General features: G+C 38.4%; 1 protein-coding gene across 1 annotated transcript in view; it reads right to left on the bottom strand.

Moving 5' to 3' along the window:
• Positions 1-2,006: 2,006 nt before the first annotated feature.
• The window catches only part of rab26 (RAB26, member RAS oncogene family), a 126,655-nt gene continuing 115,713 nt past the window's right edge, over positions 2,007-12,948 (bottom strand). The window contains exons 6-9 of the mRNA XM_080872344.1: positions 12,045-12,110; positions 10,026-10,082; positions 9,253-9,329; positions 2,007-5,386 (exon numbers count right to left, since the gene is read on the bottom strand). Of these exons, the coding sequence (XP_080728470.1) occupies positions 5,284-5,386; positions 9,253-9,329; positions 10,026-10,082; positions 12,045-12,110 (303 nt within the window). The 3' untranslated portion in view covers positions 2,007-5,283. The remainder of the gene's footprint in view (positions 5,387-9,252; positions 9,330-10,025; positions 10,083-12,044; positions 12,111-12,948) is intronic.

Genomic DNA, 12,948 nt, shown 5'->3' with positions numbered 1-12,948 from the left:
GTTTAAAACGTAAGGCTTTTTTTAGCCTTATTTTTTAATTGTTTTTATCGACAACTCGGTTTCCCTGGGTCTTTTCCCCTGTGTTATGGACCTTAAAGGCCTTGCAAATATTGTTGGACATAAACCGGTCCGTTGTGCAAAAAAGGCTGGGGACCGCTGTTCTAGTTGACCTTTGCACCACATTTAATATTCAACTGTGTGAATTCTAAAAAAGCTAATCTAAAAAAGAATGGGACTGTGCTTACTTGCTTACTTTAAGCGAAATGAACATGAACGTACATGAACATTTAAATCTCACTATCGCGAAAATAACTTAAAAATGTTGGTATCATTTGCCAAAGTTTCTACCGCTGCTTTGTCGGGATTGCTGGGGCTCTGTTTTCCCGTTTTCTTTCATTTCTTGGAATAGGTGGGCATGGCACACCTGCGGATCATTTAGTGTCATCAGTCAGGGTACTTAAGGAATGAGTAATTCATCGTTGAATTATTGTCTCAGCCGTAGTGATTACAGTAATTAAATAGATTCAACATCTTTATTTAACAGAATTGCAGACTGCACAGATGGTACCTTCCCAAAGGAAAGAATAATATAAGTTACACTAGACTTAATATTTACTGAATACAGTAATGGATTTCTATACATTTTACATCAGATAAAAACTTTGGTTGTCGGATTCAGATAATTATTTGTTAAAAGCGAGACATTTTAAATAAGAATAAGAAAGAAAAGTATTTCTTTGTGCCCCCCTCTCCCTGCTAATGCCCTACCTGGCCCCCTGACAAAACTTTGCTAGACCCGCCCCTGCACAGTTACCAGCTGTCAGCTGCTTAGAAAAGGATCCTGGTGTTATTTGTCTCTCAGAAACAGTTCATAACTTCCCTTCAACTCATTCATGTCACCTCAAAGGTAAACCTGTTTCTCCATCACCTGTTCAGCTCTGATGATTCAGTAAGGCCATCTCCTGGTTTCATCTTCATGTTTCCCTCTCACCACATATCCAAACCGACATCATGACCAGCAGCTTTACAGCTGTGGCTCCAGCAAACATCAGCTGATACTAGAAATTCATATTAAATAAATTCTAACAACAGCTGATCAAGCTTAAACGTGCTGCTGTTGTTTAGTGCGACATCCGCTGGTTTCCTCTTTCTGGTGCAGAGAGAAAAGCCGATCAGCTGATCATTGATCAATTTCATGATTGAACTAGCAACTTTCTAGCTGAAGAGGAACAGGACAAATCGCGTTTTCATCTCAACTTTAAAGTTCGACCTCGGCTGTAATTGGTCCAGCCCAGAGTTGCTCATGACCAACTGGCCAATCCACCACCATTCATTTATACCGTTAAAAAAAGAAAAGAAATAAAACCCCATCGGCCCATAAAAACAAAAAATCACGAGCGACCCAGCGAGCAAATGCCCGATGGCCAGTCCAGCCCTGCCTGGAGTTGGACACCCCTACCTTAAATGTATTCACAACCTTGTTTGTGAAATATTTAATCACTTCTGTTGTGTAACCTCAATATAAAAAAGATAACTCTTTAAATGAGGACCTTCACTGACCTTCATTCTAGCCTGAAAAATTTGCAGGCAAATTATGAGATGGGAGATGGGAAATGTAACAGTGAGGTCAGAGGTCAAATATGACATGATATTTGGATGTAAACTGTAATCCTTATTTTTTGTCATTTTTTTTTAACCAATAAATCAATAAGTTTACCTTAAAGACTTTGGTGGATGTAAGCCAATTTTTAATGGATGGTTAACACCCTCACTACACCCCTACAACGTTTTACCAGAATTAATTCAAAACAAAACCCGCACAAATACACAAAATGCTACCAAAAACACAACCTCCTTGGTGTAGGTAAAAAGAGTTGGTTACAGCAAATGTAATCACAGGTTAGTACCAGATGATGGAGCTAAAGATCCACAAAAATGCATTCATTTTTATGATAGATTCTTTATTAGTCAACACAAAAGATCGATACAATACAAATAACCTCAGTTAAGATACAGTATACAGATTACAAGTTAACAATAAATTTATGAGAACTGATTCATTCTAAAAATGTGTACTTCACTGTAAAATCCTTACTTATGCTTTATAGTACTAGTTGATAGAGTTTACAACGTTGGCAGAAATCTGTATGAAACCATCTTTGATAAAACACCTGGAAAAATAATGGCTTTCTACCAATAACTGCAGAGAAAATAGAAAAAAAACGTAAGCAAGCTGTCCTCGAAGATTTAAACGCTCCCCTGCGGTTCACTGTTCTAGATTATACGACTCTGCTTAAGTTCATTTTGCTTTGAAAATTTTGCGCAGTGTGGTAAAATGAAACCAGGGGCTGGATGTATAAACAGAATGTGTGCATTAAAAAACACGTATACGGTTTTCGCCACACATAAAGTGGTATGGTTTGTATTAGAGCGGAGCCCCACGTGATAGTGTGGGAAAAAGGTCAGGGAAACTTAACACATAACACAACAGTTCGCTACTCATAGACTTCAGTGACAATAATTTGATGTGCACTAAATTTTACCAAGCCTTTTTTTATTACTTATGGTAATTGTCGGAGCTATAAAAAGATGTGGCTCTGCATATAAATGTGTTTTTCTTGCAAGAACTGATGCCCTTGTAGTACAGCATTTCTGCCATGGTGTTTTTCTTTGAATTTATATAGTTAGTAGCCTCCACTGCTTCTTTCCTTACTAGTTTTTCTCCTGATCATGAACCTGAGATCAACAATTACACATTTCCCTTTCTCCCGCTCTCCAATAACCTTCCCAGTTATATACTGAGTGAAGCTGTGGTTCTTGTTTGCTCATGTTGTAATGATACCATAACAAGGGAGTGTGTACTTCCACTAATTGGTAAGAATAGGAATGGCAAAAATTGAGCTTTAATAAACCAAAAAAAGAGAAAGAAAAACAACAACACAGTTTTATATATTTGACAAAAAAAAGAATGCGCACATTTTCCCTAACCTTCCTTTGTGCATACAAACAGCTTTAGTCATGAGTATTCAGTTTTATATATCTGGCCCCATGATGTTGTGTTTTTGTGGAAAAAAATACGCGCAATGAAAACCTTTTCTCTCAACAGCGATATGTATCTTCTAATCAGAAAGGCTCACTAAAGAAAATCTCTGTTTAAAACTCTCAACCACACATTAAGTTTTTCATAAATAAATAGAATGAAACATCAAAATCTATATATTGTTTTTAAGTTGGGTCAATCGCTGTGATCATTTCCTTTGCCTGATGAAGACCTGGACATATGATACAAAGATACATAAAACTCCATGAGAGGAGTCTGAGTTACACGGGACCAATTCCAGATCTCTACATTTTAATTCATAGATGTTCTTACAGTAGCTTTACAAAACACTCCTCATTTCTTTATATTTTGTTTCCACGTCTTTAAGTGTTCTTGAGCAACCGGGTTTCAAAATGTATTTCCAATTTTTTTCTGGACATTGGCTGCTTGTTCACTCATTTTCAGTCCCATCCTTGTAATTGGCAATTTTCTGACAAATTCTGTTTTTTGGTTTGTTAAGCCACCCAACACTGACCTATGAATCAGAGATAAAGAAACAAAAAGGCACCAAAACTCAAGGGATCAATTAGTGTTTTGTCTACACATAACAGACATTGCTTAGCAAATAACTCATTTTAAATTGTATCTTCAGGCACTTACTTACACTCACTAGTAGAAACAGGGTGGCTGTAAAGAAGTCGATTTAAAGGACTGGCAATGGGTTTTAAGGAGACATAATCCAAAATTGAAACTTCATTATCAATACTTAATGGAGGTCAGGATAGATGTACAATTGCATTGCTTGATGCTGTCCTTGTTAAAACTGGTGGAATTATGAGTTAAGAATAAAGAAAAGTACTACAATCATGTACTACTTCATCTGGAAAGTGTCTGATTGGCAACAGCTTCGTTTTTGAGCAGTAAAGGCATACTGGGACAGAACAACACACAGTTGAATGCTATCAGTCATGGACAGGCCTCCCTAGATCCCGGATCTCAACATCACTGAAGCAATATGGGATCATCAATGTGGGAACAAAAGGCAGCCAACATTTGTCCTTCAAAAAAACCCTGAAGAACTATTAGAGAAGATTATTTAAAGAAATTACAAGAAAGAGAGTCATATCAAATATGCTGCTGGGAATTTCAAAAACTGTTTTTGCCTTATGTGTTGATATTTCCATGTATCTTTGCACACATTTCAATAAATCACTGCAGCTGTTTCACATTTTCCTAACAAAATGTAAAGAATTGAGTGGTGCATCACGGCTTTTGCACAAAACTATATGTGTAAGGTCCCGTTCAAGGTTTGGGGAAGAAATATGCGATGGCAAATACGCTTTTCACACCCAATATTCAACTGTTTTTGTAATGTTTTCTTTTTGCTATGCAGGTTAACAGCAGACTTCACACAAATGCAGTTGTTTTTTGTTGCAAAAAGCATTTGTCCTTTTCTTTAATTTCCTGAAAACAGAGCAACATCTAGAAAATGATTTTTCTGGAACAACTCCATCATTTCTCAGGAAGATATATTTCCCATTGTAGGTCTGCTGTCCTTTGCTGATTGTGTTGTTGTATACATTGATCACTGCTGGAGATTTATTCATGTTAGAAATATATCACACAGTTCTAACATCAAACTTAAATTGTGTACAAAAGGTCGCTAGCTCGAATGGGTCACAGACACATCAGTGTTATTAAAACCATTATTATATGGTATCCTGTACATAAACAGCATGTACTGTAGTGCAGAATGACAGCTTACATTATGTGCAATGGTGGTTTGTACAAATTGGTTTCTGTTATTCTAGTCAGACTGATGTAATATTCAGCCTTGTTACGTCTGTAGAGTTTCTTTTAATAAGACAGGCATCTATAAACAACAAAGCTTCCAGAGCACAAAATTAAAATTACATTTAAAATATTTACATCACTCATGGAAACTGGCACAGAATGGATTAAACGGGATTACAAACATAGCGTCTGCGCGCAGACATGCATGTGTATGTGCAAGCTTGGAGACAGGAATTATATTACATTCACAGTCGCAGAGGGAAGGTGGGTCGGGAGAGAGAGCGTATTGGCCGCAGAGAAATATAAACATTGAGAATTTCAGGCCATTTCCAGGTACACCAACTCAGACTTATTACATAGTGTAAGAGAGTGCACCTGCTGTCTTTCTCTCTCTCTTGCACAAATACACACACACACACACGCACACACACACACAAGTAGGATGTGGTCTATGAGCGGCAGCAGCCAGCGGTCCTCATTTCTTTGTCGACGTACTCCTGCAGCTGAAACTTTGGCTCATCGGGTTCCTTCATGGTCCTGTGCTTCAGTTCCCTGACACAGAGAGACATAAAGACTCATATAGAACTAAACAGGCACTGAAAGTGGTTAAAGTGCAGTAAACCTAATTTTCATATATATATAAATTCATTTTGTTCTCTTTTCTTTTCTTCTTCACCCCTGAATAATGCTCTACCCTGACTCCCACAGAGCCCATGTTCCTGCTTTGGAGCACTGCACTCATGTTTTAGGGATTACACAGAGGTGGTTTCACTCTGTTCAAGTATCTGGCCAACAACACCTCATCCAGAAAAAATATCTGGTGAACCTCTTCACGACTAGTTCTAGCAACAGGAGCCTCCTGTGATTGCAAGGGCTTGTTAGTAGTTGTTGCTGGTACTACTGTTGGCTGTGCTGGTTAATTTGAAGACATTAGGCTGCATCTATTTCTAGTTTCTTTGTTATTCTCTCTCAGCTTTTCAGCTCCATCATTTCACTTTTATTTGTCCATCTTTATCAACCGCTTCTTCCTCACTAAGCTCTGCTCCACAAGGTGCAGAGTTTCTGCCACACACACAAAATAAAGTATCCATAACTCGAAATTTCGAGTTAATAAGTCGAAATTTTGAGTTAGCTCTGCCAATCAGTAATCTATGTGAATGATGTCATTTTCTTATTACCCGGAAGGATACGGCGCAGAGGAATGGACACTCAAAACCGGATCGCAACAAATTGGGGCTTTCGAGAGTACGTTTGCTGATAGTAACGCCATGTGATTCAGCTAATAACACAGGGATTTCATCATTTGTGAAGCCACGCTGAACATTTGTGCATTCATGACTGGCTGTAATACTGGTAGCTTAGCTGTAGCATTTGTAGCTGAGGGCTCCAGTTTCTGGGTAACAAGGAAGTGACATCATTCATGTAGATGACTGATTGGCAGAGCTAACTCAAAATTCGAGTTACTTTTCTCAAAATTTTGAGTTAATAAGTCGAAATTTCGAGTTAGGGATACTTTTTTTGTGTGGCGGAAACGGGCTTCCATAGTTAAGTGAGGCAAATTGCATTAAAAGTTTTGATTGGACAATCCAGCGCCAGTAAAAAAACATGAACCAATGGGCTGCTGTCTGTGCGGGTAGGCCCAGGCGCAGCGGCACTTCAAGCGGGCCTGTATAATCGGCAAAGCATAAAATAAGAATTATATTGACCCATCGACCTACAAGCACATTGACCCACTGGGAAATGCCCAGATTAGCAGTCCAGCTCCCTGAGGCAACTGTTATTGTGATTTGACCCTATATAAATACAACTGTTTTCTTATTAAATGCCATGCCATAAACACTGAATTACAGATGACCACCAAGTGTCATTTCTCTACCGTTTTTTGACTTTCCAAAGAAACAAAACCAACAAAAAAATATAGATCAGATTAGTGACTTGAGGAGCCCCTCTAGGCAATACTAATAAAAAGAGCTGAAGGAGCCTTTGCCATAAATAACAAAAACAAAAAATGTTATATGAAAACCTATAGATCACTTCTGTCAGTGGGTCATTTGTCGATGTCACTCCTGCACTCTGTCTCAATGCCAAACATGTACTGTTTGGTTACCTGGTTTCATTGCCTTTTGAATTTGTGTTTTGTGCAAGTAAAGGCTCACTGGAGTGGAACAAATAAAAACATAGGGCAGAGATGAGAGATGAGGTGAGTCAGCGATGACGGAGGGGTTCGGAGAGAGACGAGAGAAGCAGAGGGATGAAAAAACCGAGAAGGTGTTCACATGAGCTGGAAGACAACAACGAGAAAATATTTAATTTCATATTCTGTTTGCAGTGTGATTGTGTGCCAGACTGTGCTACTCTATTCTTGGCATCAGCCCTCTCTGCCAGTCTGTTACCATAACAAGACTATAAGTGTGAAACAGCTCCCACACACTGTCCGACACCACACATTTGTCAGAAACACAATCAAAATACTATTGCCAACGTTTTTATTTCTATTAAAGTTCATGTTAAGAGAAAAGACACTCATGTTATATCTGATCTTATAGATGAATATGTCATTTGTATCTGTGTCTAAACGCTTTATCTTAGATATTTCTTTTTTTAGCTTTCTAGTTCCAAATATAGCATGAAAATGTGTTCATAAAACAAATGAGCAACATTTGTCCGGCAGTGCTTCTCGTGGATACATCTGTCCAGATGTACACTGCATGACAGCAATTCTTTTTGAATCTTCCATTGATATTATCCCAAATAGTACTAATTATACAAATTCACTCACCATACATTCCCTGCCTGTTTCATTAGTTACATCATACTGGGCTGGACCCCCCTTTAACTTAAGAACTGCGTTCTTTTTGGGATGCAGTGCATCCAGAAAGCATTATCAGCCTTACACCCTCTGCATCCCTATTCTCTTTGCAGTGGCAGTGCAAGAGCGTTCAGCTGTTTGCAGGCTTTTGAGGAGGCGCACCAGTCTTTGTCTAAGTGGAATCAACTATGTTAGCTAACATATTATATAATTTAAAATAAAACCTAATCTTTGTAAAATGTGTTAGTCTCCATATTTACGTTGCAGATTTGGAGCCAGGCTGTAACAACAGCGTTTCACTTGTTCCATATTTTCTAACATTAATGCCCTATATGAAACTTCCAAACTTCTTCCATTTACGAAAAATAGAGGCCATTGTGCTCATTGGGACCTTTAGCGTTGCAGAAATGTTTTGATACCATTCCCAAAATCGACGCCTCGATGCAATCCTGTCTCAGGTTTGTACAGAGAATTCCTCGGACTTGATGACTTCAAAGCTGGAACCCAACAAAATACTGATCAAGTAAAGCCCTGTGGATTGTTAAATGGACTGATTCTTATATAGCACTTTTCTACTCCAACCACTAACCTTCTGACCAGTAGATGACCTGCTCTACCTCCTGAGCTACAGCCACCCCAGGGACAGTATATGTGCTTACACTCTGGGGATGACGATAGATTATGCTGACCTGTAATTTGGAAACCTCTGAATTACAGCTGCTAATCATAAATTAGTTAGCTAACTAGTCCCACGATCCAACTTTAAGCAATTCATTTTGATACTTTACAGGTGCAAATTTATCTTACCCTAATTTGTAGGGACGGCCTTTAACACTAAAGACTGTAACACTGTATCTGATCGGCCAAAAAACATGATCGTGTTTAATTTCAATCAGTCAGTTTGAAAAACTGATCATGATTGCTCAATAAGAGTAGAAGGAGTGCCCTTTTATTTCAGTCGTTTTACCAATTTAGTTATACTGTGATCAATCTTAGCAGTAGCTTGTATTGCATTTACTTTACGTTTAGTATTTCAGTAAATGCAAATAAAATTTTGAATCAATTTTGCTGATACTGCTCACGTCTTTTCAACCATAGTCTCAATTGCCCAATTTCTAACGTATGACTTAAATCATGTTCCTTTCTTTACATGAAAAAGCTGTTTGCTTTTAAGAATAAATGGCACTTGGCAGACTGTAGTATTTTCTTGTATGGTCAAACACTGACATGTGATGTTAAAAAGGTGTCTCCTTTTCATAAATAAATCATTTTTGTCCATCTTTAGAATCAGGTGGGAAGTGATACAACAAAAGGCCTTACTCGCTTGCATTAAAAAAATCCTGGGTCTAAAAGGTCTAAGTGCTTTGGGTAGAATTGGAGCTAAACTTGGTGCTATTAAGAGCAGTCTGGAAAAAGTCAAACTCAGTAACATCAGTTACACAGCAAATGCTTTCTAAATCAGCCAAAATTTGGGTAAAACTTATAATGGAAAACCACTTAGTGTAGTCAAATGAGCAAACGTTACTCCTTAAGTTGCATATGCTTGCTTTATGATCACATCTAATCTCCCTCTGGGGTCTAATATTTGTGCTGTTGTGCTGAGACTCACCTGGCCACAGCAGTGAACGCCAGCTCGACATTCAGTCCAGATTTTGCACTTGTCTCCATAAACGGCACTCCAAATTCCTGCATACAGAAAAATATCTTTTCAGGTGTGTGTGTGTGTGTGTGTGTGGCCATGCCACTTGTCTGTCTTTTACTGTGAGGACATAACGACCTAAATTGCAGAAAAATTAGACTTATGATTAATTTAAGATTGGAAGTATATTCGTGCCGAGGGGTTTATGACACCTGGGGAGGGATGAGAGGGTTGATGATCAATACTAATATTTCAAAAATACTTGTGATGGCTACTGAGGTTCCTGGCTTTCAAAACTAATTTTCTTGTCATTTTGTTGTAATTTGGAAAAAGAGCGAGAACGCAGAATGTGGTCGATGAGAGATGCTCCCAGGTGAAGCAATCTCATTCCGTGTACGTGTGAATATCTCAATATTCCTGCTGAGTTTGTTACCTTGACAGCTGCTGTGCGTCTGCCACACTACTCCATACCACTTCATATTTAGCCTTCTCTAACATGCCTCTCAGAGCTTATCTGAGCGAAACGGCCTGGAAAATTATGTTAGCAATCCCCCGTCATTTATTCCAAACAATAACAACATTATGTGCCTGTATGAATACATAAGGAGGGGGAGAGAATTTCAGGGTCAACTTTGCTGCATGAGCGGATTAAGTATAGTAAGTATTTTTTTATTCTTGTTACATGTGTCAAACGTTATGTGTGCTATGTGTATAGGCACAAGTTTGTGTTATAGAAAGCTCACCTTTGCCAGTTTCTCCCCCTCTTCTCGCTTCACCACCCTGTCATGTGTCACGTCAGCCTAGAACATATGGGACAGACAGCACAGAATCAGAAACAATCACTTATATTCTTCTCACAGTGTCTTTAGTGTAGTTGGTCCTAATGACAAAATATGTTTTTTAATAAGCATAAAAAAATAAAGAGACTGTGACCCTCCTCGTTTTAGATGCTTGAGCTAGCAACTCTATAACAAGCACAATTTTTTTAGGACTGTTGCTATTTCATTAGCTCTGCTAATCTAGTTACCATATTAGCAAGTCGGTATGAGAACACAATGACCTAACTGGAAGAAAAATTAGGTTTATTATTTGTGTGAATACACGTCTTTGAACATAAAGCTTTTATTTACATTATATTCTTTTATTTTTTAGCAACTTCATGGCTATTTAATATATAATATTCGACTTTCAGTATTGGCTAGTAGCTAGCTTTCTGCTAGCTTAATTATTCTAGGGTTTACAGAAAATGCTATTACTGTAAATACAGCTGATAAAAGTGGAATTTACAGTCTAAAAACTAAGTCTACAGCAAGTATGTTACTGAGCAATTAGATACTGAACAGAAAAAGATACTTGGCATTAATTTAGGATTGTGACTAATGTAAGCCTTAGTCACGCTACAGTAAAAACAGGACAATAAGCTTGCAATTTAGCAAAAAATTGGTAGTTGTTTGGGTGTTTTTGCTTTTGGAGGCTCACTGCAAGTCCTTGCAGCTAATAACTGGTTGCCCAGATGTTGATGATGCAACCATCAACCTCAGAGTGATCACTTTTAAATACGAGGCAGGAGTGGGAGGCAACCTGTCTAACTCAGATTGACTGAAATCCCTCTAAAACAGATTAGCCAAGGTTTGCAAATAACTGCCATATCATTTATACGTTGCAATCTGAGTCAGTCTGCGCTGATAAGCACAACCCATCTGTAATGCATGTCTTTGCAATAAGGTTGATTAAACAGGTTGTGTTCTGGTTATATCACTTTATAATCGCAAGGTTGCTGTGCGCATATTGCAGTTAAATTGCTACCCTGCAGCAACTACATTACTATTTGTGGAAGAATTTATGAATTCTTGTTTTAAATCTATGAGGTTCTGTCTAGACTCTAAATGTAAGTAGTTAATGTGAATTTCTGTTTAATGGGATTTTTTGTGCATTTAGTTGGTAAGAGATTTGCAATTCTTGTCAGTTTATCAAAGTTAATGGTTTAAACAGATTGAGGGTAACTGCCAACATGACCCCATTCAATGATAAACTTATTGCAGACTGACTCCATCCTATTGCCATTTTATTGCTGCTTTGACACACCAAAGTCAGTTTGAAGCCTGCAACAGATTGTGCATTGTTTCTTCAGAGCAACCATTTCAAACCAGTGAGGTCACAAGTTAACTGCACGTAGTTAGAATTATTTTGGTCATGTTACAGGATGCAACTACTGTTTTCTCTTGTGTGACTGCAGAAGAAAGAATATGAATATATTAACTAACTCTTCTTGAAGCTTCCACTGTTGCCACTAACTCCTGAGCAAAACATTTGTCTGGCTGGTTATGTTAAATGTCTAGCTTTGCTAGTTGTTAAGTGTTCCACTGTGTACAGCAGCTCCATAAAACCATAAATTTGAAGGCTAAAATCAAACAATGCTAAAAAGCTCATTAAAGCTGTAAACCTTTCCATTCATCAATATGAGCAACCACTTAATGTCACGCTCAAAGCGACTTGATTAGTTGCTAGTATTAATGTGAACTATTGATTAGTTAAGCTTTAATAATGTGCATTGTTTTGCTTTGTTCTGATATAATGATGTAACTACTGAAAACTTTTTGACATTGGAAAATCATTTGTATAAAAAAAAAATTTCCCCTGCTTTTGTGCATATCCATTACACTCTGGCTCAAGGCCCTACTATACCGCCTGTGATCCCTTCTTCCCACCCTCTATGAGTCCATCTGTCCATCTATCTCCCAGTGTTGGCAACAAGGTCTCACCTTGTTGCCCAGCAGCATGACGACCACATCCTGCTGGGCGTATTCATGAATCTCTGTCAGCCATGCCTGGAGATGGAAATAGAGCAAAGAGTGGTGAAGAAATTCAGAACAGGAGAGGATGAGCAGGAAAAACGGGTCGCTCAGAGGAGATAGGACTGATCGAGGGGTGGGATAGGAGATAAAGACTACTAACAAAGGAGACGAATGAATCCACTGAGAAGGAGAAAAAGGGAAAGAAAAGATTAATTTGTTGGTTGCTGCTCTTACTTCATCTTGTTCTCCCCTTTTCCCTCCTCCAGATCGTCCCCTCTTTGCCCCTTTTCTCTTTTCTTTTATGTCTATCCATCCATCTCCTTCCAATTACAGGTCAGTGGTCACTTCCCTTTTTGCTGGCTTGGTTAAAAAGCCCTTAATGTTTCTCACTCCTGCACACTAGCGTCTAATTTCCTACATCTTCCTACATACTTAACTGTTGCCATTTGTATACCAAAGAAAAAGCATGTTTCTATCCCACATTATTTCAGGTTTTTTGTGCAAATGGAAAATGTAAGTGAGCAAGTAGAACTGACTGAAATAAGATGACTGCAGCTAGAAGACAGAGAGAGATGTGATTAGTATAGGCAAATCCTTCTTTATTGTGAGCCACCAAGGAGAAGAACTTTAAATTTCAGTAAGCTGAGCGTATCAAGGCATTCCCAAACCAGCCGAGAGACATAATCTAACACATCCTTGTTTCACATGATCCAAAACACCCTGAAAAAAAAGGGCACCTAGCCCCTATCCAAATCAAACAGCAGAACCATCCCAACTACTAGCTCTTTTCCAGGTTGAGGAACAACAGCTGAGCCCAGACTCACTTTGAAAGAATCTTCTTTCCGTTTCTGGATCTGCAGCCTTATTTTTT

This window comes from Rhamphochromis sp. 'chilingali' (assembly GCF_963969265.1).
Source record: "Rhamphochromis sp. 'chilingali' genome assembly, chromosome: 22".
Taxonomy (NCBI): domain Eukaryota; kingdom Metazoa; phylum Chordata; class Actinopteri; order Cichliformes; family Cichlidae; genus Rhamphochromis; species Rhamphochromis sp. 'chilingali'.
This window is presented reverse-complemented; position numbering and strand designations above follow the sequence as displayed.